At 41.6% G+C, this 27303-nt stretch overlaps 1 protein-coding gene across 1 annotated transcript in view; it reads left to right on the top strand.

The window, feature by feature from the left end:
- The window catches only part of RELN (reelin), a gene marked incomplete at its 5' end in the record, with an annotated part of 292461 nt that overhangs the window by 86635 nt on the left and 178523 nt on the right, over window positions 1-27303 (top strand). The window contains 3 exons of the mRNA XM_083366535.1: window positions 1244-1322; window positions 5498-5594; window positions 9360-9411. Coding sequence (XP_083222661.1) covers window positions 1244-1322; window positions 5498-5594; window positions 9360-9411 — 228 coding nt within the window. The remainder of the gene's footprint in view (window positions 1-1243; window positions 1323-5497; window positions 5595-9359; window positions 9412-27303) is intronic.

Below are 27303 nucleotides of genomic sequence, written 5' to 3'. Positions count from 1 at the left end.
CCTCTGATTCAGCTGCTGGATCCACTGGCTGTGAGGAATCACATGACTGATCAAAAATCATCGTGGGGGTGATAGATGGAAGAAAATTAATAATAGAAGGCAAGAGCTAATTGTTGCTGTTCGTTTCCAAACTGTGGGGGTAGTCCATAAACAGTTTTTTTTTTTAAACCTCAAAATCTCTGTTTATAGAAGTCAACTTTCATTCCACAGCTTCAGACAGACACAGTTCTCTAGATCAGGGGTCCCCAACCTGTGGGCTGCAGCCCACTATCAGCCTGTGGCCTATTGGCCACGGGACAGGCTGGCCAGTGTGCAGACGTGTGCGTGGACTCATCCCCACTCGCGCTAGCACCACACCCGTGCGGCCTAAAGGGGGCTCAGCGCGGCCTAAACAGAGCTTGCCGTGGCCTAAACGGGGTTCCGTGTGGCCTAAACGGGGCAGGGCTAGCCAGTGTCACGTAGGCAGTAGCGCTGTCCTGTTTGTGTCACGTGCGTGCACGTAACATGCTTCCCCTTCCCTTTCCCTCCGCTCTGCCGATCGAGAAAGGTTGGGGACCTCTGCTGTAGATGGCATGGATTGGACCCAGTAGAATTTACACGTAAATAAACGTTCCTCACGGAGGAGAATGTTACCAACTCAGGGTCAAAATGCAAGGTCCTTGGGGGTCTCTGAGCTTGGTTGTTTCCTTGCAGACGTTTCATTACCGAAGTAGGTAACATCATCAACCAAGCTCAGAGAGCACTAAGGACCTCGCAAAGAATCCTCAGTTTTACAGGAAAGGCTCAGCTATTCTTCCTATTCGTATTTAATGTTCATATTCAGTGCTTCCTAGTCAAAAACCGAAAAGCACCTCAGAGAAAGCAGAGGTCCAACTTTTTGTAGTCTTAAGCCAACTATATCTTCCTTTATGGAAAGGCACAACAGGAGGACAGCTGCGGGATTCCAGGAAAGGAGTCAGAAGTTGTAGTCAGTAAATTAATTAATTAGTCAATTACATAGATTCCTTTCCACATATTAAAGCCCCTTTTCATCTTTGAAAAGCTTCACAACCCTAAAATAGAAGGTTTTTTGGGTGGGGTTTTTTCCCCCAAGAAATGGAAACAAATGCTGGGTGCTTGAGCTGCTGTCTTCTTCTCTTTGAACTGCATCCTCAATTGCATCAGGATTTAAATAAGAGAGATTAGGCACACTGGACAAATTTAATTTGTCTCAATTAGATTTGTTCTTTTTTCTTCATTTCAGCTGAGATGCACAGCGACAGCATCATATTACGGGATGATTTTGATTCTTACCACTTACAAGGATTGAATCCTACGATGTGGTAGGTTTGGCTGCGTTTCTAAGATTTATTTGGCATAGACAATTATAGAAGGAGGCTGCTCAACGTTTTGCGGTGTGAAGGAAGGAAGGTGGAAGAGAGGGAAGGGAGAGAAGGAAGGGAGGGAGAGAAGGAGGGAGGGAGGGAAGGAAGGAAGGGTGGGAAGGAAGGTGGAAGAGAAGGAAGGAAGGAAGGAGGGAGGGAGGGAAGGAAGAAAAGGAGAGAAGGTGGGAGGGAGGGAAGGAAGGAAGGAAGGAAGGAAGGAAGGAAGGAAGGAAGGAAGGAAGGAAGGAAGGAAGGATAAAACAGCAGGGTGTTCTGTACCAGCCTGCTACCAGCCCTGCAGAAAAGGCAGGGACAACCCCTTTTACAAGAAGGCAAGAGGCTGGAATTAAGCCTGCCAAATTTATTAATACAAAAACAAACGGAATAAGACACGAACCAAGAAACAGGAGCTTTTCAAGCGGTTGCCTTCAGCAAACCAGCCCTCCCACGCATTCCCCTTTTATACAGTTCAGGGCGTGGCTTCTCTCTGCCTCCTTCCGAGGTGCCCCATTGCCTTCCTCTGTTTACTCCTGATTGACTGCCTCCTGCATCGGGCGTCCTTGAACAGGGCCAGCTGTGGGTCATCTTCATCCACGCTGTCAGGCTCACACATCTGGGTCTGCGTCGTGACCAGGTGGGAGGGGCCCGGCTGAGGGCTCTCATCAGCAAGATCTTCAACCCCCTCAGCAAGATCTTCAACACCCCCCTCCTCCTCCTCCTCTGAATCATCCGACCCAACTGCCGAACCCACAGGCTGACCCTGAATCACAACACAGGGTGGAAGGTGATTTTGACCCTTGACTAACCAACGGATTTAGCCCACTTTCAAAATGTGTTGAGCTTTGCTGCTCAGTGGATGTAAAACTTCGCTCTGTTTTGACCTTCTTGAACAATTTCTTGATTTCACTAGAGGAGACACTCTTTCCTGTAGCACTGCGCTTTGCGAAAATAAATTTTTATTTTTTTTATTTTTTTATTTTAATCCCATTTATATCCTGCCCTTCTCCGAAGACTCAGGGCGGCTTACAATCTAAGCAGAAATCAAATGTGCTTAGCAATAAATGAAATAAATAAATAAATAAATAAATAAATAAATAAATAAATAAATAAATAAATAATGTTTTCTTACTGGGCATTGTTTTTAACGCGAGCATATCTGCAGCCTCCTCATCTTGGCTCATCCTTTGACGCGCTCTCTTGATGCCATCTGTTGCAGGGGCATGGTGCCTCTTTATTAACCGATCAAGGCTTTTCCGCAGAGTAGTAGTAGCTGTTTGCGCAGTCATTTCAGCAGAGCCTTGCTTAGTCTCTGCGTCAGCCCCAGAACCTCATGCGCTTAATAGATGCTTTCTTCTCTCGATGCCTGCAACAAAAGCCACTGATAATCGTGCTCCCGGCAAACTTCATACAGATGGCAAGGATCAACGAAGCCAGGATTAAACACTCCCCATTAAGGTTCTGTAATGCTGGCGTTAGGGGAAAATCTGGAATCTCAAAAACCACAAGCAGCATATCCGAACTTAATTGATCAGTGAGTTCATTAAGACAGAATCTCTTGGAAGGGTTGTGTTATGAATTATTGTGTTTCTTGCCAGCTGGACTTGAGTTGCTGTGTTCTGTACCAGCCTGCTACTGGCCCTGCAGAAAAGGCAGGAACGACAACCCCTTTTACAAGAAGGCAAGAGGCTGGAATTACGCCTGCCAAATTTATTACTACAAAAACAAACGGAACAAGACAAACCAAGAAACAGGAGCTTTAAGAAACAGGAACTATCCAAGCGGTTGCCTTCAGCAAACCAGCCCTCCCACGCATTCCCCTTATATAGAGTTCAGGGCGTGGCTTCTCTCTGCCTCCTTCCGAGGAGCCCCATTGCCTTCCTCTGTTTACTCCTAATTGACTGCCTCCTGCGTTGGGCGTCCTTGAACAGGGCCAGCTGTGGGTCATCTTCATCCACGCTGTCAGGCTCACACAGCTGGGTCTCCGTGGTGACCAAGTGGGAGGGGCCTGGCTGAGGGCTATCATCAGCAAGATCTTCAACCCCCTCAGCAAGGTCTTCAACACCCTCCTCCTCCTCTGAGTCCTCCGACCCAACTGCCGAACCCACAGGCTGACCCTGAATCACAACATGCTGCTTGTGAGATAAGCAATTACTGTAACTAACTGGTCTGAGTTGCTGTTTGTGAGATAAGCAACTAACACGCTCTTCCTATCTCTCCATCGTTTATGTCTAACGCTCTGTTCGTTACACTCCCAGGCTCCCCTTACAACTAATTAGCAGAACACCTTCCGCTGAGTAACCAGCCAGTCAAAATCAGTTGTCTCCTCTTTGTATCATTGCCATCAAGTTAAAACCTTTCATTTCAACCAAACCAAGCGCGGATGTGTTGTCTAAACCACAACGGGCAAACACGGCATGCAGACAAGTGTAAAACTGGGAGATTTTCTGGAAGATAAACAATCTGACGAAACCCTTTAGGACAGAAATCTGACTTGTATCACTGTGTACGTAGCGGCAAAGCCAAGGGTATTTTTTGCTCTAGCATTAGGCAAGCTTTAATAATTAAGCAAAACCACACAGAAACACAGGTCTGAATGTGAAGATGTTGGATGGACCGCTAGCATTGAGTCGCTCGTCAATCATGGAGGCATGTGGGTTGGCTTCACGCCGGTCACCCTTTCTTCTCTCAATCTTCTTCACAAGGTTTGTGTTGAGGGTGAAGCTGGAGTTTTAGATACGCCACGTAATCCGTTATATTTTAAGAGAAGAACCTGGACATGTTGCAGTTGAGAGAATGTTGTTCACTTCTTTTAGCCCTTAACAGGATATTGTGTCACGTCTTGAATAGGACAGGGAAAGGTTTTCCGGGTTTAATATTTTCAACTGCAATAGAATAGAATAGAATAGAATAGAATAGAATAGAATAGAATAGAATAGAATAGAATAGAATAGAATAGAATAGAATAGAATAGAATAGAATAGAATATAGAAAATAGAATAGAATAGAATAGAATAGAATAGAATAGAATATAGAAAATAGAATAGAATAGAATAGAATAGAATAGAATAGAATAGAATAGAATAGAATAGAATAGAACAGAACAGAACAGAACAGAACAGAACAGAATAGAATAGAATAGAATAGAATAGAATATAGAAAATAGAATAGAATAGAATAGAATAGAATAGAATAGAATAGAATAGAATAGAATATATTTATTGTCATTGTGTAGCTCACAACGAAGTTAAGTGCTGTCGACTGTGCACACTACACAGAAATAAAAACCACAAATGAGAACATACATTATATACACACATCCTTCACATTCTATTCAACATTGCACTATCCCTAACATTGCACTTCAGTGTTGCACTATACAGTGGTATTTAATATAGTTACAGCTCTGGGATAAAAACTATTTTCCAGCCTATTTGTCACATCACGTAGACCAGACATGTCAAACACAAGGCCCGGGGGCCGGATCCGGCCTGCGAAGTGGTTCCATGTGGCCCGCAAAGCCATCCTGGAAACAGGGAGGGAACGGCCCCCGCTGCCTTGGCCCTGGCCCAGAGACCCTCCTCCTGCCAGAGACCCTCAGATCTGTCCCACTCCTGCCCAGGCCCCCATAGGCACCCTTGAGGCGAACGATGTAGAGCTGGCCACGCCCACCCAGTAGGCCACACCCACTCTTGCCATGCCCACCCAGTAGGCCACGCCCACCCTGGCCACACCCACCCGGCCCCCTGAGGGCAACCGCAATGCTGATGCGGCCCTCAATGAAATTGAGTTTGACACCCCTGACGTAGACAATCATTTGTTCCTCAGCTAAAGATTTTTAAGCAGAACCTTCCCTTTGAAGCAACATAGCGCTCAAGACAACTCGACTCTGCTCCAAGTGATGGAGCATCCACAACTTCTGAACGCCTTGCCTCCGGAGGTTGTGGGTGCTCCATCACTGGAGCTTTTCAAGAAGAGCCTGGACAGCCATTGGTCTGGAATGGTCTGTAGGCCGGTCTCCTGCTTGAGCAGGGGGTTGGACTAGAAGACCTCCAAGGTCCCTTCCAACTCTGTCCTTCTGTATACTACCTTCTTCCGTCGTGCTTCCAGCTCACTTGAGCTCTTTTGCCCTGCAGGTTTGAATGCAGCAACTGTGAGGTTGGAGACCAATGTGGCGTCATCATGCACGGCAGTGCTGTCACGTTCTGCGAACCGTACGGGCCCAGAGAATTGGTAAGTGTCTGCTGATCTGATTGGTTTATGAGGTCTCGCTCTTTGAATATCCTAAAAAAAGGTAAAGGTTCCCCCGCACATGCGTGCTAGTCGTTTCCGACTCTAGAGGCCGGTGCTCATCTCCGTTTCAAAGCCGAAGAGCCAGCGCTTGTCCGAGGACGTCTCCGTGGTCATGTGGCCGGCATGACTAGACGCCAAAGGCGCACGGAACGCTGTTACCTTCCCACCGTCGTGGTCCCTATTTTTCTACTTGCATTTTTACGTGCTTTCGAACTGCTAGGTTGGCAGAAGCTGGGATGAGTAACAGGCACTCACTCTGCTACGTGGCACTCGGGATTCGACCCGCCAATCTGCCGACCTTCTGATCGACAAGCTCAGCGTCCTAACCCACTGACCCACCGCGTCCCTTATTTGAATAGCCTACCTGGTGGTAAAAGCTCTTTTCTCTTACATTCCTCTTTACGTGGACGGTTTTATAGATCTGCCTCTTTTCCTTGGTCCTCAACACGTTTGTCTTTCCCACCAAATGTTAAACTTGCTTTCCCCCATCCCCACTTTGTGAAAGAAATATTTCCTTTAAATCAGGGGTCTTCAAACCTGGCCCTTTTTATGATGTGTGGACTTCAACTCCTGCTGTAACTGCTGTGTGTTGGATCCTGCTGTGTATGTTTATTGTTCCTTGTGTATGACATTGTAGATGGTGTATGATAAACCACCGTTCAGTACAAGCCACTGTTTACTGTGTTTACTCCTGGGTTATCTCGGCGCAGTGAGACTGGGCATGCTCTGACAATAACTCTGGGCATGCTCTGACAATAACTCAACCCCTGCCGTGATTCGCTTAGCAACTCTGGCAAGAAAGGTCACAAAATGGGGCAAAACTCACTTAACAACTGTCTCATTTAGCAACGTATATTTTGGGCTCAATTGTGGTCGTAACTCAAGGACTACCTGTACAGACCCAATGTTCATTGAGTTCACGCAGCACATGCAACAGGCTTTGAGCTAAACCAAGGAAGTGGAACTTTGGTGAATATATTAAATTAAGGAACAGTGGTAAAACGATTGTATTTTCCCATCCAAGGTTGTTGCAGAAGTGGAAATACATCAGCACAGGCAGTTCTAGTGGCTTGAGCTGACATCTCCTTTTAATTCATAGCAGTCAGCTGGAAGGGAAGGACCATCGTGCAATGATTTGCATTCAATATTTAATGTCCTGCTTCTTCTAAATTAAAAGATCTCAGAAAATGTTCCATCCAGGATGAAATTGACAATAATTCTTAAATTGGGTCCGTGGCAATGCCAGGATTTGCCTCCTGGCCAGATTTTCGAAGAGCAAAAATTATACTGACTTATTTCCTTGCTCGTGTTCTCAATGATCCACGGTTAAATAGTCTCTCCCTAATGTTGGTTGGTTTCATTTTATGTGACATTTTAACCTTGTACGGCGCTTTTTCCCCCTGCATTGAAATACCTAAATATAATCTCCTCTCTTTCAGCTTGCCTTAATGACACCAGATTTACTAGCAAAGCTTAAGTAAAAAGTGTTCCACTTGCCTAATTTTTGCACTTTGTAAGTGCTTCCTCGCAATAAGTATTTCTTACTGTACATATACAAATTATATGAATTTGTTAGAAATTGTTGGTAGGAAATTCTAGCAAGGAGGTGGTTTTGGACCCATGGAGTAATGGTACTCATGTTTCCTTATCTGCTCATGAACATGCCCCAGTAGTCATGACTTTGTTGCATCTTCATGATGTTGCCTTTAGGTCTTACCTAATTCATACATGAGTGTCGAGTGCGAAAAACCAGGTCCACTAGTGAAGGTCCAGGTAAACCGGTTTATTGCTAAACACCTATGCGTGGGAATCTTCTCAACTTCTTCTCAGCCATTGCTTGGCTTGGTTAGCTAAGTCTCAAAGGAATTCAAGAGAGGTTGGACTTGGTTCATTTGTGGCGATGTAAGAATTCTAGGCTGATCCCTCTTTTGACTCCACCCTCAGATTTTGCCACTTCTCCTACGACTTGGCAGCATAAAGTGTTTTTTTTTTAGTGTGTGTGTGGGTCCTTTGAATCAATATTGACTCCTGATCAAAGAGGACAAAGTTGGGAGTCGGGATAAGAGAAAGATGGAGACAGTGATCGCATGGACTTGAATTGCTTGGAGTAGGAAATCTCACTGAAGGTTGGAGCAAGGACGAGATGGACCTCAACTATTTTCCCATCAGCAGTTGAGAGCTTCTCGCTTATTGGGAGTTTGGAAAATCCAGAAATCCAGACCAGGGTTCATACAGGTAGAGAAATCCGACAGACGTGACCAGAAGCTGTGGTGAATTAAATTGTTCATCACAAAGTTCTGAGAGCAGCTACACCCCCTTTTGTACCTTATGGGGTGTGGCTCAATGACTCAGCTACTCCCTGGCCTTCCTACTCAACCTATGTTGCTGCAAATGCTTGGCCCTGTGTCTTTCTCAAGGATCTAGCCATGAGTCATCTTCACTAGACTGTATTTGCTGCAGCTGCTCAAGCGCTCTCCCAGCCTGGCTACTCCCAGGCTGCTCCTCTCGGCCTTCAGATGGAGATGGAGGCCTTGCCAGAGAGGGCCCCGGCAAGGGAGGCTTTGCCAGTTCCTCCCCATCATCCTCAGAGTCCTCTTCCTTGGTTAGGACAGGTGCGGGGGTCAGGGCCACAACAGTATCAGGGTTGTCCAACCTTGGCAACTTTAGAGACTTGTGGACTTCAATTCCAAGAACTCCCATGCTGTCTGAGGAATTCTGGGAATGAAGGTCCACAAGTCTTAAAGTCACCAAGGTTGGAGACCCCTGGATTATATTTAACAGTTTTGTAATCTCACCAAAGACTCTGTAAGGCTGAAGTGCTTTTGAGAGGGGTTCTCCTTGAGTTCCTCTTTCCTTGGACCGTGATGCCCACAGGGTTCCAGAGCAACGTATAAATTGATACAGCAAATGAAAGTCCCATAGTCAGTGAACACAGTTGGATTGGCAATAGCTTGGTTACCAGGAACATGTCTCGCGATACGGCTGCACATGTTACACTTCCTTTCTTCATCAGTAATTAAAGTTATTTCGATGTTTTGAAAGTGGTGTGATAAAACAGCAATTGCCAAAAGGTCGAGGGAAGACACAATGTCAGGCCCAGCAAAATCCAATCCCATACAACTCGTTATTTGCTTATAGTTGATAGACAGAATCTTGCGAGGCTAAACCTAACCTACTAAATACTGTACATCCTGGGAGATTTTAGAACAGGGGTCTCCAAACTTGGCCCTTTGATGACTTGTGGACTTCAGCTCCCAGAATTCCTCAGCCAGCGTGCCTGGCTGAGGAATTCTGGGAGGGGTCTTCAAACTTGGCCCTTTGATGACTTGTGGACTTCAACTCCCGGAATTCCTCAGCCAGGCATGCTGGCTGAGGAATTCTGGGAGTTGAGGTCCACAAGTCAAGGGGTCTTCAAACTTGGCCCTTTGATGACTTGTGGACTTCAACTCCCAGAATTCCTCAGCCAGGCACGCTGGCTGAGGAATTCTGGGAGTTGAAGTCCAACAACTCATCATAAGGGCCAAGTATGAAGACCCCTGTTCTAGAATGTGACTTTCCTGAACTACCTTGAAGGGTGAACAAGAGGATATTGGACTAAGGGATAAAGATTCCAGTTTTATGTTTCATAAAAGTTTAGTAACTAATGAATTTGGTGGGTCAATTCAACAATTCTTCCCCCTCCCCTTTTTCCCCCTTCTTCTGTAGATTACCAACGAACTTAACACGACAACGGCTTCCGTGCTCCAGTTTTCAATAGGTGAGTTTTTGCGACGGCTTTAATTAAAAGGCAAGAGAAATGCAACTCAATTTTATTTCAGCGTTTGACGGCATTTTTGCGTTTGTATCTTATCAAGTCGAATTTATGCTGAAGACAGAAATGTGTCTAAGTGTTTACCTTCTTGAGTCATTTTGGATTGTCGCCTCCTTTTAATATTCCTTTTGGCCTAACTTTTTCGTATATGCTTCGTTATATCAATTTTTAAAAAAGAAGAAGAAAAAGGCTCATAAAAGTGTTGGTATTCAAAGTATTAAACAACAGAGATACTTCATCTGTAATCATGTCACGTTATCCAATCAGTTTTAAATATATTTAAGCCAGTTAGGCAAAAAACAGGAAATCCCAATTGCCTACACACTACACAGTTTTTAAACAATAATTTTTACAGGTCAAACAAAAAGGGATGGGTGAAAATTACATGGAGAATTAACAGAATAACAGAGTTGGAAGGGGCCTTGGAGGTCTTCTAGTCCAACCCCCTGCTCAAGCATATCCCATTTCAGGCAAATGGTTGTCCAGTCTCTTCTTAAAAACTTCCAAAGATGGAGTATCCACAACTTCTGGAGGCAAGACGTTCCACTGGTTAATTGTTCTCACCCTCTGGAAATTTCTCCTTAGTTAGTGAGCTCTATAAATTTGCTTAATATCTACAACTTGATATTGTAATCTTCACATTTTATAATGAAGATGTTATACCCTCTGATGCTGGATGTCTGGAGTTTTTCTGTCATGCTAGCCATGTAGCTGTGAAACTCACATTTTATCCTCAAATCATATAGACCTGCGGTCCCCAATTGGGTATGTCTAGTCTAATGAAGACAAGGAGGAGGGGTAACATGAAAGCAGTCTTCCAATCTCTCAGGGGCTGCCCCAAAGAAGAGGGAGTCAAACTGTTCTGCAAAGCACCTGAAGGCAGGAGAAGAAGCAACGGATAGAAACTAGTCAAGGAGAGAAGCAACCTAGAACTAAGGAGAAACTTCCTGACAGTCAGAACAACTAACCAGTGGAACAACCTGCCTCCAGAAGCGGTGAATGCTCCAACACTGGAAGTTTTTAAGAAGAGACTGGACAGCCATTTGTCTGAAATGATACAGGGTTTCCTGCCTGAGCAGGGGATTGGACTAGATGACCTCCAAGGTCCCTTTCAATTTTATTATTATTATTATTATTATTATTATTATTATTATTATTATTGTTATTGTTATTGTTATTGTTATTGTTATTGTTATTATTATTTATTTATTTATTTATTTATTTAGGCACCAGGGATCGTTTTCATGGTAGACAATTTTTCCACAGATTTCGGGGGGGGCGGGTGTTAATGGTTTCACACGCAACGTTGATACCCATGCATGCGTAGATGAAGCTTCGCTTGCGTGGCCCAATTCCTAACAGGCCACAGACTGGTTCATAGTCTGGGGATTGGGAACCCCTGATACAGACAACCAGTTAAAGTCTTCCAGATTTGTGACAGAGTAAGCAATTTTTTTTAAAGGTAAGAATAGAATTAGAATAGAATAGAATAGAATAGAATAGAATAGAATAGAATAGAATAGAATAGAATAGAATAGAATAGAATAGAATAGAATAGAATAGAATTTCAACCATTTCAGACAAATGATTGTCCAATCTCTTCTTAAAGACTTCCAGTTTGGAGCATCCACAGATTCTGGAGGCAGGTTGTTCCGCTGGTTAATTGTCCTCACTGTCAGGAAGTTTCTCCTTAGTTCTAAATTGCTTCACTCCTTGGTTAGTTTCCATCCATGGCTTCATGTCTTACCTTCAGGTACTTTGGAAAAGAGGTGGACCCCCTCTTTGTGGCACCTCTTGAAATATTGGAACACGGCTATCATCAACACAAATAGAAAAAAAAACAGTTTTGATTGTGGGAAATTAACCATTTGACTGTAGAGGTAACTCAAGAATGAAGAAGCGAGGTGGATGCGGAATTCTTGCAATGTACTTGTAAATTAAATTCTTATTTTTAACAACCAAATTATTCCTGCTGAGTGTTTCTCGGTGGGATTGTGATTCTACAGCGGAGAAGTGTATTGGAAATGAACGCGATCAGATTAAGCCCCTACTTTGAATTAAATGTAAGATTCAGGAGGTCCCAGGAATGTATTTTACAGTTGCGTTTTTAATTTGATTTCTTTTATTAGCATTTTTAAAATAGGGTCTCAGGTAAATGATAGCCGTGGCCTTTTAGCTGAGCCGTTACTTCCATAGTGAATTCTTCTCGCTTATTTCTCTTGTTTCCATAATAACTAGCTGGCAACGGCGATCTAACTGGGTTTTTAAAATCTTTTATTATTTTTCATCTTGATGTATATATGTATTTTGCACAGTCAGTACATCTGTACAGTCCTATAAAACCTCTACTTAAGCTGAGCAGCTGCAGAAATAAATTCTATCGAAACCTATAGCCCTGCACTTAGCTGTACCTACCTGAAGAAAACTGTAAATCTGTTGAATTGTCCAAGAACACAAGTCATGAAAGGATTGTGTTGATTTATAGCCAGGAGCACACTCTACGGCAGACATGTCAAACACAAGGCCCGGGGGCCGGATCCGGCCCGCGAAGTGGTTTCATGTGGCCCGCGAAGCCATCCTGGAAACAGTGAGGGAATGGCCCCCACTGCCTTGGCCCTGGCCCAGAGACCCTCCTTCTGCCAGAGACCCCCAGATCTGTCCCACTCCTGCCCGGGCCCCCATAGGCACCCTTGATGCCAACGATGTAGAGCTGGCCACGCCCACCCAGTAGGCCATACACACTTTAGCCACGCCCACCCAGTAGGCCACACCCACCCTGGCCACACCCACCCGGCCCCTTGAGGGCAGCCGCAATGCTGATGCGGCCCTCAATGAAATTGAGTTTGACACCCCTGCTCTACGGAGTTCTCACAATGCAGTCAAGATAAATGAAAACCAAAAGGAGCTCAAATCTCACAAATTTATTTACTATTGCATCTCTGTCTTGCGTTGTTCCATAGATTTCGGAGCAGTAAAGCTATCTTTTCCCAAACCTTATTTTTTGCTTACTATATAATACCGTGAGGTACGCCAGAACTGATTGGAACATGCAACCACAACTGGAACTAGAACTTCCATCGTTCTAAGCAAGGCGCTTCTTAAGTGAGCGGCGCCCAATTTTATGTCCTTTTTTTGCCACGGTTGTTAAGTGAATCACACGGTCATTAAGCAAATCTGGCTCACGCCCTCCCCCCCCTTGACTTTGCTTGTCAGAAGCCGGCAGAGAAAGTCCCAAATGGTGATTATTGGACCTCAGGGTGCTGCAACTGACATAAGTACATGTCTGTTGCCCCGATTTTTGATCACATGACTGTGGAGATGTGATGTCCTTTCCAACTCTGTTATTCTATTCTATTCTATTCTATTCTATTCTATTCTATTCTATTCTATTCTATTCTATTCTATTCTATTCTATTCCATTCCATTCCATTCCATTCCATTCCATTCCATTCTATTCTATTCTATTCTATTCTATTCTATTCTATTCTATTCTATTCTATTCTATTCTATTCTTCATTATTCTATTCTATTCTATTCTATTCTATTCTATTCTATTCTATTCTATTCTATTCTATTCTATTCTATTCTATTCTATTCTTCTATTCTATTCTATTCTATTCTATTCTATTCTATTCTATTCTATTCTATTCTATTCTATTCTATTCTATTCTATTCTTTCTATTCTTCATTCTATTATTCTATTCTATTCTTCATTCCATTATTCTATTCTATTCTATTCTATTCTATTCTATTCTATTCTATTCTATTCTATTCTATTCTATTCTATTCTATTCTATTCTATTCTATTCACATTGAAAGTCCAGTTGCCTATTGAAAAAGCACCTTCGGGGCAACCATGGCCTGGATGACTGAGAATCTCCATAGCAAGGGTGGACCCCGGGTGAAACTGCTCCTTTGATAGAGATGAGTTTGTTTGTTTAATGCAAAGGGATAAACTCATAGGGTCTAGAACAGGGATCCCCAACCTGTGGCCCATTAACGGGCTGTGGCAATGGTGGGGTTCAAATATGCAAACAACCGGTTCGCTGCATGGATACCACTTCCGGAAGTCCGTTCTGAGCCTGGGCAACAAAAAAATTAGCTACCGGTTCTGCCGAAGTAATGTGAACCGGCTGAATCCCACCACTGTATCTATCTATCATCTATCTATCCATCCATCCATCCATCCATCCATCTGTCCGTCCAGTGGTGGGGTTCAAATATGTGAACAACCGGTTCTCTGCATGGATGCTGCTTCTGGAAGTCCGTTCTGGGCCTGGGCAACAAAAAAATTAGCTACCGGTTCTGCCGAAGTGGTGCAAACCAGCTGAATCCCACCACTGGGCTGTGGCCTATTCACCACCGGGCCACATGAGTGTCAGGTCGGTGCGCCCTCACAGGTCCACTCACCTCAGTGGCTGACGCCGCCACTCGCAGCCCCACTTGCCCGAGTGTTGGGCACGCGCACCTACCCCTCACCCAAAACCATATCCTCTTTCCCCCTCGCTCCACGCCAGGCCACCCCCCCCAGAATTTGGGGGGAACGCTGGTCTAGAAGCACTCGGAGTCAACGTGACTGATCATCGGTTGTTTAGCTCTGTTGCGTGCTCTCTACTCGTCGAAGCGTCTAATACTCTTTATCTTGGGATAGCAATAGGTTGTCATTTGAAAGCCGTGGGCAACAGCTGAATTCGCCACCGTCCCCCCTTCCTCTGCCCCCACCCCCACGCTGTTCAGCTCTTTCACTGCCAAAATGCCCCCAAATGAATCAAGTAATCTGATTTGGAGAAAACGGATCACGGTAAAGGATTTAACAGTGAGAAAATGGCCCATATTGCCTCTTAAATCTAAAAGCTTCTTAGGGGCTGGCTTTGAGAGGATAACCTGCCTGAAACAATTTTATTAAATGTGTTTTGGGTGCTCTTTCAAAGATGAATATCAACAGACTACGTTGTTGCTGTTGTTCACTGGTATTGCATAGAAGTGGCAATGAGCTATTTCTGTTAATTAATTTGGATGCACTTGCTCTGTATGAAATCATTTAGCTTAAAGGACAAGTAGAGGCAGTTTCTTTTAATATACAGACTTCTGCATGCCCAAATTATGATGGCCCTTCCTTCCTTCCTTCCTTCCTTCCTTCCTTCCTTCCTTCCTTCCTTCCTTCCTTCCTTCCTTCCGAAATCCAGAATGGTGGTTCCACTTTGAGTTAATGTCAGATAAATTCACACCACCCTTTTTATAGAGGTCAAATATGCCAAATATGCCTATAAGAGGAGACCCCTGTTTGCTGCTTTCATAGACCTTTGATATGGTAAATAGAGACGTACTATGGAGTAAATTGACATCTCTTAAAATAGAACCCACACTCCTGGCTTTGATTAAAGACCTTTACACAAGTACCTGTTTGAGGGTGCGGTATGGGGTTAATGGGGCCCTGAGTAACAGGATTCACACAAATAAAGGGATAAGGCAAGGGTGTATCCTGGCCCCATTATTATTTAATTTATACATCAATGACTTGCCAGGGTTAATGAAGGATACCAGGGTACACATGCCGATGATCCTAAATACTTACTGTAACAGCTTGCTTTATGCTGATGATATGATTTTATTATCATACTCACAAGTACGATTACATAGGCTATTAAGAAGATTCAGCTCTGATTGCCAAGATAACTCCCTAATCATTAGCAAATCTAAATCAAAAATAATGGTGTTTGGAAGAAACCGTCAGAGACATAAGTGGCAATTAGATGGTGAACCAATTGAACAGGTTAACACCTGTATATTTGGGCGTAACTTTTTCCAAGGGCCTGCCATCATCAATGGAGTACATTTAGAGCAAAAGCCCGTTTGAATTTACTGCTCAAACTAAAGAACCATAGTTACCCAGGGTCCCTAGCCCCATTAATCAAGGTTTATAAGGCTAAGGTTACAACAATGCTCTTCTATGGAGCAGAAATTTGGGGTCTTTACTCAACCACAGTCCTAGAACAAACACAGTCCCAGCATCTGAGATGTATTTTGGGTGTAGATCCAAGAACATCTGCTGCAGCAGTTAGAGCTGAATTGGGAATTCATACAATTCAGGCATTATCTAAAATTAGAGCTTATAACTACTGGTGCAAAGTTAATGAAATGGAGACTGATAGACTCCCCAAATTATGCCTACTAGAGCAAATAAAACTACAATCACAAATCTCCTGGATCACCAAACTAACAAATTTTGTAAGAAGCTGTGGCCTTCCTGTCTCTTGCGTAACAGGAGAACAATCCAAAAAAAGAGTTGCCCAAAGAATTAAGGATATAGAAGCCCAAACTGATATAGCTATCCTTAGTAAGGTGGGTAACTTGAAATGGCTGAGTAAATACAAACGTACTTTTCAAGTAGACAGTTATTTGAAGTTACAACTCCCAAAACATCTTAGGGAGATATTTATGAAAGCGAGATTCGAACAGCTTGACACAATGGTCAGATATGGGAGATTTCATGCTATACCGTACAATGAGCGTCTCTGCATTTGCGCAGCGGCAGAGGTAGAGGACCTGGCTCACATCCTATTTGACTGTTGCCTGTATAAGAGGGTGAGAGACAGGTATCTTGGTCTATATACCAAACGAATGACCCATTGGGATCCCCATATCAAAATAACTTACCTTATGTCCGGCCAGAATAACATTTAACGTAGCATAGTACTTAAACAAAATGATCCGGTTGAGATCTGCATATGTGGGGCTGATTGGGGTAGATTGCAAGGGCGACTCCGAGATATAATGTTATCATATTTTATCTATATCTTAAATTATTGTACATTATTACAATTTCATTTTAGATTGTATTTTATTACTATTTCATCTTAAATTGTATTTTATTTTAATTCCATTTTAAATTGTATTTTAGCAAATTCCATTTTAAACTGTATTTTAGCAAATTCCATTTTAAATTGCCTTTATCAAATTTTAGTAACAATTTGTTGCTGGAACTTTGCACTTTGATATGGCCCAAGGGCTAATCAATAAATACTTATTATTAGAGGTCTCTATGCTCAGAACTGCTATCCTGTGCCATGGGGTTCCTCCTAATTAAGGTATTTAAAAGTTGTGCCTTTGGCAACTTCCCAGCCAAAAATTTTAATTGCACAGTTTAGGATTTAAATAAGTCACCTGAGAGCTCTGAAGCTTAGCTGCCATGAAATATTAGTATGGTTCATTAGCTAAATCATCTTTGCTTCACACTCTATAAAAACAAAGTGCTTCCCTTAGTTCTCATCCTCACCTTCCCCAACCATGACAAAGGATGGATTAAGGACCGAGCTGAAGATATCAACTAAGGACAGAACAGGTAGACATAAGAGAAGAGGGTAAATGCTCTACCAGTTGGATATGAACTCTATAAATGTAGATGCATTTTGATTGGTATACCTATTCTATTCTATTCTATTCTATTCTATTCTATTCTATTCTATTCTATTCTATTCTATTCTATTCTATTCCATTCTATTCCATTCTATTCTATTCTACTCTATTCTACTCTATTCTATTCTATTCTATTCTATTCTATTCTATTCTATTCTATTCTATTCCATTCTATTCTATATTCTATTCTATTCTATTCTATTCTATTCTATTCTATTCTATTCTAATCCATATTTTCTATCCTATCCTATCCTATCCTATCCTATCCTATCCTATCCTATTCTAATCCATATTTTCTATTCTATTCTATTCTATTCTATTCTATTCTATTCTATTCTATTCTGTTCTGTTCTGTTCTATTCTATTCTATTCTATTCTATTCTATTCTAATCCATATTTTCTATCCTATCCTATCCTATCCTATCCTATCCTATCCTATCCTATCCTATCCTATTCTAATCCATATTTTCTATTCTATTCTATTCTATTCTATTCTATTCTATTCTATTCTATTCTATTCTATTCTATTCTAATCCATATTTTCTATCCTATCCTATCCTATTCTAATCCATATTTTCTATTCTATTCTATTCTATTCTATTCTATTCTATTCTATTCTATTCTATTCTATTCTATTCTATTCTATTCTATTCTATTCTATTCTATTCTATTCTATTCTATTCCTAATTCTATTCTATTCCATTCCATTCTATTCTATTCTATTCTATTCTATATTCTATTCTATTCTATATTCTATTCTATTCTATTCTATTCTATTCTATTCTATTCTATTCTATTCTATTCTATTCTATATTCTATTCTATTATTCTATTCTATTCTATTCTATTCTATTCTATTCTATTCTATTCTATTCTATTCTATTCTATTCTATTCTAATCCATATTTTCTATCCTATCCTATCCTATCCTATCCTATCCTATCCTATCCTATCCTATCCTATCCTATCCTATCCTATTCTAATCCATATATTCTATTCTATTCTATTCTATTCTATTCTATTCTATTCTATTCTATTCTATTCTATTCTATTCTATTCTATTCTATTCTATTCTATTCTATTCTATTCTATTCTATTCTATTCTATTCTATTCCATTCCATTCCATTCCATTCTATTCTAATCCATATTTCCTATCCTATCCTATCCTATCCTATCCTATCCTATCCTATCCTATCCTATCCTAATCCATATTTTCTATTCTATTCTATTCTATTCTATTCTATTCTATTCTATTCTATTCTATTCTATTCTATTCTATTCTATTCTATTCTATTCTATTCTATTCTATTCTATTCTATTCCATTCCATTCCATTCCATTCCATTCCATTCTATTCTAATCCATATTTCCTCTCCTATCCTATCCTATCCTATCCTATCCTATCCTATCCTATCCTATCCTATCCTATCCTATCCTATCCTATCCTTTTTTTTATTGAAAAGTTTTAACAAACAATTTTTCCCTTAAAAATCCCCCCACCCCCTCCCTTCTCCCTCCCCCCCTTCCTCTCCCCCCTCCCCCCCTCCCCCCCCGACTTCCCAGAGCTAAATACAAGGTATATATAAAAAAAACAATCATAAACAACCATATACTAACAACCATAAACTCTAAAATCTATCACTCTCTAGCTTATATAGGATAAAGCAAACCTTAGTAATATTAAATATATATATAAAAAAGAAACTAAGATAAAAGAAGAAAAAAAAGAAAAAAGACTTATTCAAATACTACATAAAACTTCTTAACCCTATACTTATTCTAAATAAACTCAGTCCATTTTCTCCCTTCCATAGTATAGCGTTCTTGCAAATAATCTTTCAAATAAGCCAAAATCTTCGCCATTTCAACCAGGTGAGAAACCTTTAAAGTCCACTCTTCTATGTTCGGCAGTCCATTTAAAAATCTTCTGTATGTTCTACCAAACTTTTATCCAAAAAGCCTTAACCTTGTTACAAGTCCACCATACATGAAAATATATTGCGTCTTCATCACCACACCTCCAACATTTAGGCTAATAATTCAGATACATACTTAGCTTTTTAAGATCTAAATACCCTCTATAAAACATTTTGTAAAAATTCTCTCTTAAATTCCAAGCTTGTGTAAATTTTACATTCCTCACCCAAATCTTTTCCCACCTCCCACTGCTTGGCTGTAAGTACGTTGTGAAAGTTCCATAGACTTCTGCTGATCTTGTTCTTTTATCTTTTTTGATCGTTTTAAAGCAGCACGCGTCACCCTCTGTTCTCTGGGATCATCCAAAGAAGTTGTAGCTTGATCTCCTCCAGCAGCCTTCTCCTCTATCTGTCCATCTTCAGCCTCTTGATGTTCTCCTTCTCCAGATCCCTTTGCAGCTTCCAGAAGTGTTAATGGGGTTGCTTTTAAAACATTATTGTAAAAATCACGCGCTTGCATCACAGTAACCAAACGGTACCTTTTACCTTCATGCATCACCATCAACAGCTGGGATCTCCCATCTGAACCTTATATCTCGTTGCTTAAGCTCTTGCACAAGAAACGTAAAATCCTTCCTTCTCCTTAAAATCCTTGGAGGAATTTCTTTTAGAACCAGAACTTCTTGATCAGCAATCACCACTTTAGTATCATAGGCAGCTTGTATAACTTCATCTCTAATTTCCCTTTTTGCAAAATAAACCACCACATCTCTAGGCAGCTTTCTCTGTCTAGCAATCCATGAATTCACACGAAACACTTTATCCATGCCTCCTTTTATTTCAGATGCTGGCTGATTCAATACCACTTCGAGAGCCTCAGAAACCAGCTGCTTTAGATCTTCCTTAATATTCTCCTTTAAACCTCTAATTCTAATGGCAAACTGCATCTGGAAATATTGAGCAAGACTCAATTCTCTATCCATTTTGTCTCTTAAATCTTCATTCTCCAATACTTTTGCTTCTAATATGGCATTCTTTTGAGTCAAATCTTCCACTTTTTCCTCCAAATCTTCCACACATTCAGCCACTTTATACACTGAAGACAAAATGTCTACCTTCATCACACTGAACTTCTGTTCCATCCTCTCCTCCATTCTCTTCTCCAACTTCTCCAATTTCTCCTCCATCTGTGTAAATTTATCAGCCATTGATTGCAAAATTACCTGAGTAAGTTTTTCAAGAGCATCTTGTAAGTCCTTCGATGTCAATACATCAGGAGGATACAACGCCTGCAATGATGATTGTTGCACCGGAGAAGTTCCAGCACTCCGAAGAGTTTTAGGGGGAGGTTTAGCCGCCATCTTTTACTTTCACTTGTGACGCACTTTCACTTTAAGTTTAAAAAGTCCATCAAGCTCGAGAGTAAAATAAAGTAATCCTCATCACCTTTTCCTCTTGTACCGCTCTGCCTGCTCTTTTTATTCCATAGTCCTTCCTTCAGGCAGGGGTGGTCGCAGACGCCTGGCTCTGCTCCAAGAAACAGGAGCAGAGGCGCTGGCCAGCTGGGAGCAACCCAGGCTACGGGGGAGTTCGATCCTTCAGCCGCCCAAGCTAAAAGCTCAGGCGGCCCCGGAGAACTCGACCCCTACCTGGGGCCTCACCCCCTCCTCTTCTCCCGAGGAGGGGGCTTCAAATTCGCCCAAACAGCTGATCGGCGCTGTTTCGGGCGAAAATCACTCAGCTGAGCCGCGGGCAGCCCGGGAGGGCTGTCTCCGGCGCCGCGCAGCCACCGGAAGTCCCCTATCCTATCCTATCCTAATCCATATTTTCTATTCTATTCTATTCTATTCTATTCTATTCTATTCTATTCTATTCTATTCTATTCTATTCTATTCTATTCTATTCTCAATAAAGATTCTTTTCTGTTCTTTTCTATTCTATTCTTATTCTTTCCTAATCTTATTTCTATTCTATTCTATTCTATTCTATTCTATTCTATTCTATTCTATTCTATTCTATTCTATTCTATTCTATTCTATTCTATTCTATTCTATTCTATTCTATTCCATTCCATTCCATTCCATTCCATTCCATTCCATTCATTAAAAACCCATCCCAACTAACTAGTGGAGTCACATAGACCACTATATTAACTGCAGCAGCCTCCTTGTTCATGAAGAGAGGAAAGCCACTGGGGATTTGTGATACATACAATTTCCCCATATAAAAAACTATGTGGCGTGTAACTTGCACAGTTGTGCAAAAGGCTCCTGTTTGTTCAAATTGCGTACCCAGGTCTGTTTCACTTGGAGAGCAGCATAGAAGGCCGCCGTTCTGTGGGTTTAAATCCACCGAATCACTTGCAGCGGCTCTTGGGAGATTTTTGTGAGGCTCAGAGCATTACAGAACAGCCCGTAATCACGAAAACAAAATTACGACGACATCCTGCTTATCTGGGTAAAACACCAGCCTCTGTTTGATAGTCTGGATTCCTCCCATACACGTGGCCTAGGCCAAGGCGATTCACCAGTGACACTTTAATTAAATATCTCTGCCTGCTGTCTTAAAAGGCATCCATGCACCTGGAAATCGAAGCCTCACCAAGGTTTAGCAAAGTTTGGAAACAATCCATCTGCAATTGGAGGGGGGGAAAAATTCATCCTTTGTTGTTTCCCCTAGTCCTCAAAATGAATGTTTCTTCCGGATAATGTTCCTTTATGTTTGATGCTGTTTATTTATTCATTCATTTATGTTGAAACAGCAAGATTAGCAGGGAAACAGTATTGTGCTAAAGCAGGGGTCTTCAAACTTGGGGCTTTTATGACTTGTGGACTTCAACTCCCAGAATTCCTCAGCCAGGCACACGTGCCTGGCTGAGGAATTCTGGGAGTTGAAGTCCACAAGTCATCAAAGGGCCAGGTTTGAAGACCCCTGCACTAAAGCAATCCAAAGTAGCTTAGGAAGATTCTGAAACCCAATACAGTGATACCTCGGTACTCATGGTTCCTGGAGGCCCAGTTGAGTACCAAAATTGATGAATACCAAACAATTTTTCCCCCCTGAGGAATACTTTTGGTGACTCACATAGTAGCCGACATCGACAAGTTCTAGTTTGTGCCCCAGAGGTGCTTTTTTCAAGAGGCAACTGGACTTCCTTTGTTTTTCCTTGAAGACGTTTTGCTTCTCATCTAGGAAGCTCCTTCAGTTCTGACTGCTCAGTTCTCAGTCAGAGCCGAAGAAGCTTCTTGGATGAGAAGCGAAACGTCTTCAAGGAAAAACAAAGGAAGTCCAGTTGTCTCTTGAAAAAATATGCACCTTTGCGGGGCAACCATGACCCTGGATGACTGAGTATCTCCATAGACCTTTAGCTTGTGCATTGAGTATCAAAGAAACGATGAGTGCCGGGACAAAATTTTCATGTCAAAATGCAAATCGGATGAGTTTCAAAGCAGTTGGTGTAAATTTTCACCAGCAAATGTCTTCAAAATCTAATGATGTGAGTCCTTGTCTCTCGACCAAGTCATTGACTGAGCTGAATATATTGCTGTAAATCACTTTATGCAACCAGGAGAATAAATAACAAAGCTTTTTTTGTTGGTGGTGTTGTTCTGATGTTCATTCACCTACGTTTTCTTTGTTAAAAGAGTGTTTTGACTGATTTTACGAAGGTGGGCTTTCAAAAAGCTTTCGATAGGAACTTTCATCAGGACGTGAGGCTAGGGCTGTCTCCTGGATTAAGCAACGTGGTTTATGAAACCACAGATGATAGAATTGCAGGATTTCACCGATATTTCTGGCAAAACTCTAAAATATCATTTCCCCACTGAAGTTATCCTTGTTCAACAAGACCAGGGTGTGCCAGAATTTACTTGTCTAAACTCCTGAGAATGCATCTATTCTAAGAAGTTTAAACAATTGTTTTATAAAATCAATTCCTTTACAGATAAATGCTGCCAGAAGAAGACAAATGATCAAATTTTAAACAGTTTTACTGTCCAGTACACATCAAGCTACTAAGTTTGGAAAGATGTGCTTAGGGTTTTGATTTCCTGCGTATTTGAAGTGTATACACGACAACAGATGTCATCCAATTAAAGAGTTGTTCGCCAATAAACAAAAAACGGTATATCAAATGTTTTTTCTTATTTCGTTTGTTTTTAATACTAGAAGAAACTAACAGCTGTGTCAGAAAGAAAACATATAGGTTAGTGGCAGTTGTTAGTCACATTATTTTTAAGCGCTTAATTGGGAATGCAATGTACCCGTGTTGATACAACATTAATTAATCGCTGTGCTTTTGTTTCGTTAGCTGCACAAAGATGTTAAGGCATATTGCACAAGCTGGCAAGAGGTGGAATATTTTATTTTTAACTTCATTAAAAATTTCTTTTTTAAATAACACGATAAATACGGATGGGAAACAAAGAAAAAAAAGGTGTTATGACACTTTCTGGTGTCTTTCCAGAGACTTATTTTTAGATCTAGAAATAATTGCTAGAATTAAGCAAAAGTTATTTCTTTACATCTCTACTATTTTGCAACCAATTCACTGCATAACTTTCTGTTGAACATAACAACAGGCACCTTTAGACTATAAGGCACAATCAAGTGGTATTTCAAAAACAAGGACAGTCTTGTATCTTTTTTTTTAATATTGCCGTGGAAATTATTTGGAGTTACTAAGTGTAGTCTTAGGAGCATTATTTTTATGAAGCCCGTGCTCTGTTTGTCTTAAAAAACAGGAAAGCTTAATTGGGAAATGTTAGACTACAGATTCTGTTGCGTTTGGCAAAATGCTCATATCCTTTCTCTACTAGGTTACACAGAATATTGCAAACCTGGCCTATTTCTCTGCCGCATATATTGCGATAGGGAATCACCCGGCATCGCATTTGTGAGTCCAAACGAAAATTACGCCTGCTGTAATCCAGCAGAGACTTTTTATGGGGTTAGGCAAAAAAAGAACAGGTCCTCCAGCACAGACAGAAAACATTCCTGTTTTTTTGGGGGGGGGGTGTTGAAAGGTTAAATTAACTGTATATCTTTTACAAGGTTTATAGGACTGTTTTGAAAGGTGTGTCGGCTGTCGCTAATTGCACAGTCCCACCCCAGGGGAAGCTGGGATCTTCCTTTATTGGAAAATTTAAATTCATCAAATATACGTTCACAGTGAAATCAACATCTGGTCTAACCTCTTGACCTAGAGGACAAAGAGGTCATATTTCTTTTCTGACTACAGTATGTGGAGAGGTTACCTTGATTCTTTCAGAATGCAGAATGTTTTCCCCTGGTAGAATTCTCCTGATTAATAAGCCAACTTCTGAAGGAGACATTTTGTCTGCTTAATAAGGGGTCTTCCAGTATCTCAGGGGCTGCCCCAAAGAAGAGGGAGTCAAGTTGTTCTCCAAAGTGCTTGAAGGCAGGACAAGGAGCAACGGATGGAAACTAACCAAGGAGAGAAGCAACCTAGAACGAAGGAGGAATTTCCTGACAGTGAGAACAATTAATCAGTGGGACAACCTGCCTCCAGGAGTTGTGGGTGCTCCAACACTGGAGGTTTTTAAGAAGAGACTGGACAGCCATTTGTCTAAAAGGGGATAGGGTTTCCTGCCTGAGCAGGGGGATGGACTACGTAGAAGACCTCCAAGGTCCCTTCCAACTTCAACTTCTTCCTCTTCCTCCTCCTCCTCCTCCTCTTCTTCTTCTTCTTCTTCTTCTTCTTCTTCTTCTTCTTCTTCTTCTTCTTCCTTCTTCTTCTTCTTCTTCTTCTTCTTCTTCTTCTTCTTCTTCTTCTTCTTCTTCTTCTTCTTCTTCTTTCTTCTTCTTCCTCCTCCTCCTCCTCTTCCTCCTCCTCCTCCTCCTCCTCCTCCTTCTTCTTCTTCTTCTTCTCCTCCTCCTCCTCTTCCTCCTCTCAACATCATCATCATTATCTTGTAAACTCTAAAGCTTCCACTTTCCGTTATCTATTCAAGATGCAACAGTGATTACTATTTGTATGTTATTTATATGTTAGGGTGTAGGTGTATACATATGTTGTATATAGCATGTTTAAACATGTGTTATGTATGTGTACGCTTTGAGAGCCAGCAGCTAAATTTCATTTTTAGTGTGTGCCAATGTGCCCACCGTAAAAAAAAAAGACAGTAAAGGTTATCATATCTCATTTAATCGGAAGAGGCTGTTGAAGAGGCATCGCTACCTATATTGATGGAAGTCCTGATTGAATCATAAACTGAGCAGGTTGCTGGCAGTGAAAGAATCTGGAACTTGAGTAAAAAGCTTACTGAGAGAGATGGAAATGTAATAATAACAATAACAATAATAATAATCTTTATTGATTAGCCCATGGTCCACATCGAGGTCCAGAGTTCCAAACACACATTATACGAAAATGCAGTAAAAACAATTTAGAATGGAATTAGTTAAAATATAAACTTAGGATAAAATAGAAATAAAATACAATTTAAAATGAAATTGGGATAAAATACATTTTTAACATGAAATTAGAATCAAATACGGCAATTGGTTGGAAGTTTGAAATTCAGTTTATCGGGGGAGGGGGTTGAGGGGAATCAGCCATCATGACATTAAATCAAACCGGAACAGGAGCTGAGTCGGGAAATCAGTCTTTATAAATATATCTGAAGAACTCCATGGCACGGGTAGGATTCGGCCGTTATAAATTCTTGATCCTTAAAGCCGTTATTCTGACTCTCGGTGGCATGGATGAAAGCATATTCTATCGATGGCTGTTTATTATGGCGATTTCCAGTACTGCTTCGAATTTTCCTCCAACCCTCGTGTGGGACTGGCTTTTAATTTTGATTATTTATTGACTGGGGGCGGGGAAACCCACTCAGTTCATCAACTGAGATTAGAGCATTACAGGCCTGGCTGCTCAAAAATCTCTGGAGGTGATAGGCTGCCCACTGGTGCTCGTTATGGAATAATAGCTTAATTAAAAGCGATTGGCGTGGAAGAAATAACATGTCCGAGCACCGTCTTCGGTCCCCCAGGGCAAAGGGTTGAGAGTGCCCACTCAGGCATGGTTTCTGGTTTCAATCTTGCAATCATTACAATATGCAAGGAAGAGTCTAAACTATCAGGAACAATCAGGAACCTGGTTCCCAGCATTCCCGTGCTTATTAGAGGAGAGTCTAGTTTTGGTCCACCAGTTTTGGTCACCACGATGTAAAAAAGATGTTGAGACTCTGGAAAGAGTGCAGAGAAGAGCAACAAAGATGATCAGGGGGCTGGAGGCTAAAACATAAAAAGAACGGTTGGTGGAATTGGGAATGTCTAATTTAATGAAGAGAAGGGCGAGGGGGGACAGGATAGCAGTGTTCCAGTATCTCAGGGGCTGCCCCAAAGAAGAGGGAGTCAAGCTATTCTCCAAAGCACCTGAAGGCAGGACAAGAAGCAACGGATGGAAACTCATCAAGGAGAGAAGCGACCTAGAACTAAGGAGAAATTTCCTGACAGTTAGAACAATTAATCGGTGGAACAACCTTCCTCCAGAAGATGTGAATGCTCCAACACTGGAAGTTTTTAAGAAGAGACTAAACAGCCATTTGTCTGAAATGGTATAGGGTTTCCTGCCTGAGCAGAGGGGGGGGGGTTGGACTAGATGACCTCCAAGGTCCCTATCAATTCCTCTTCTCTTCTCTTCTCTTCTCTTCTCTTCTCTTCTCTTCTCTTCTCTTCTCTTCTCTTCTCTTCTCTTCTCTTCTCTTCTCTTCTCTTCCACTCCACTCCACTCCACTCCACTCCACTCTACTCTACTCTACTCTACTCTACTCTAGAATAAAATATCTGGATGATAAAGCCAAACTTGTGGCCTTCAGCCTTAAGAGGAGATCAGATTAGGACTTGGTAGCAAAATGTTGGGCGGGCCTTGACCTGCAGCTCTATGAATAAGTTGCAAGCAATGTTGTAAACTAAGGTACTCTCTTCTATGTCTTTAAAGGTGACTCCTGTCTCTTGCAGAGGCAGATATACCTGACGGGGTAACAGTTGATAATACAAGGAGCCTTAGGTTGCTAGGAAGGGAAAATATGACACAGCATATTAGACCTGCATCAGTGTCAGTCTTCCTATACCAGGGGTGGGCAACCTTGGCTCTTTTATGACTCGTGGACTTCAACTCCCGGAATTCCTGAGCCAGCCATGCTGAGAGAAAAGGGAGAGGTTTCTAAGCTGAGCCATGCTGGCTCAGGAATTCTGGGAGTTGAAGTCCACGAGTCATAAAAGAGCCAAGGTTGCCTACCCCTGGCCTATACCATACTGTTCTCTGGGAGTTGAATAAGATGACTACTTAATTGAAAGAATCTACCGGTAGTTCTTGGACTTAACAAAAGTCACAATGTTGCTATAAAAAGTGACTTACAACAGGACCTTGCACATATCATCGTTGCCGCATCCCCATGATCACATGGACAAACTTCAGGTACTTGGCAACCAACATGTATTTATATGATGGTTACAGTGTCCCCATCACCATTTGCCAGC

The sequence above is a fragment of the Vipera ursinii genome (genome assembly GCF_947247035.1).
Source record: "Vipera ursinii genome assembly, chromosome: 6".
Classification (NCBI taxonomy): Eukaryota; Metazoa; Chordata; class Lepidosauria; order Squamata; family Viperidae; genus Vipera; species Vipera ursinii.
This window is presented reverse-complemented; position numbering and strand designations above follow the sequence as displayed.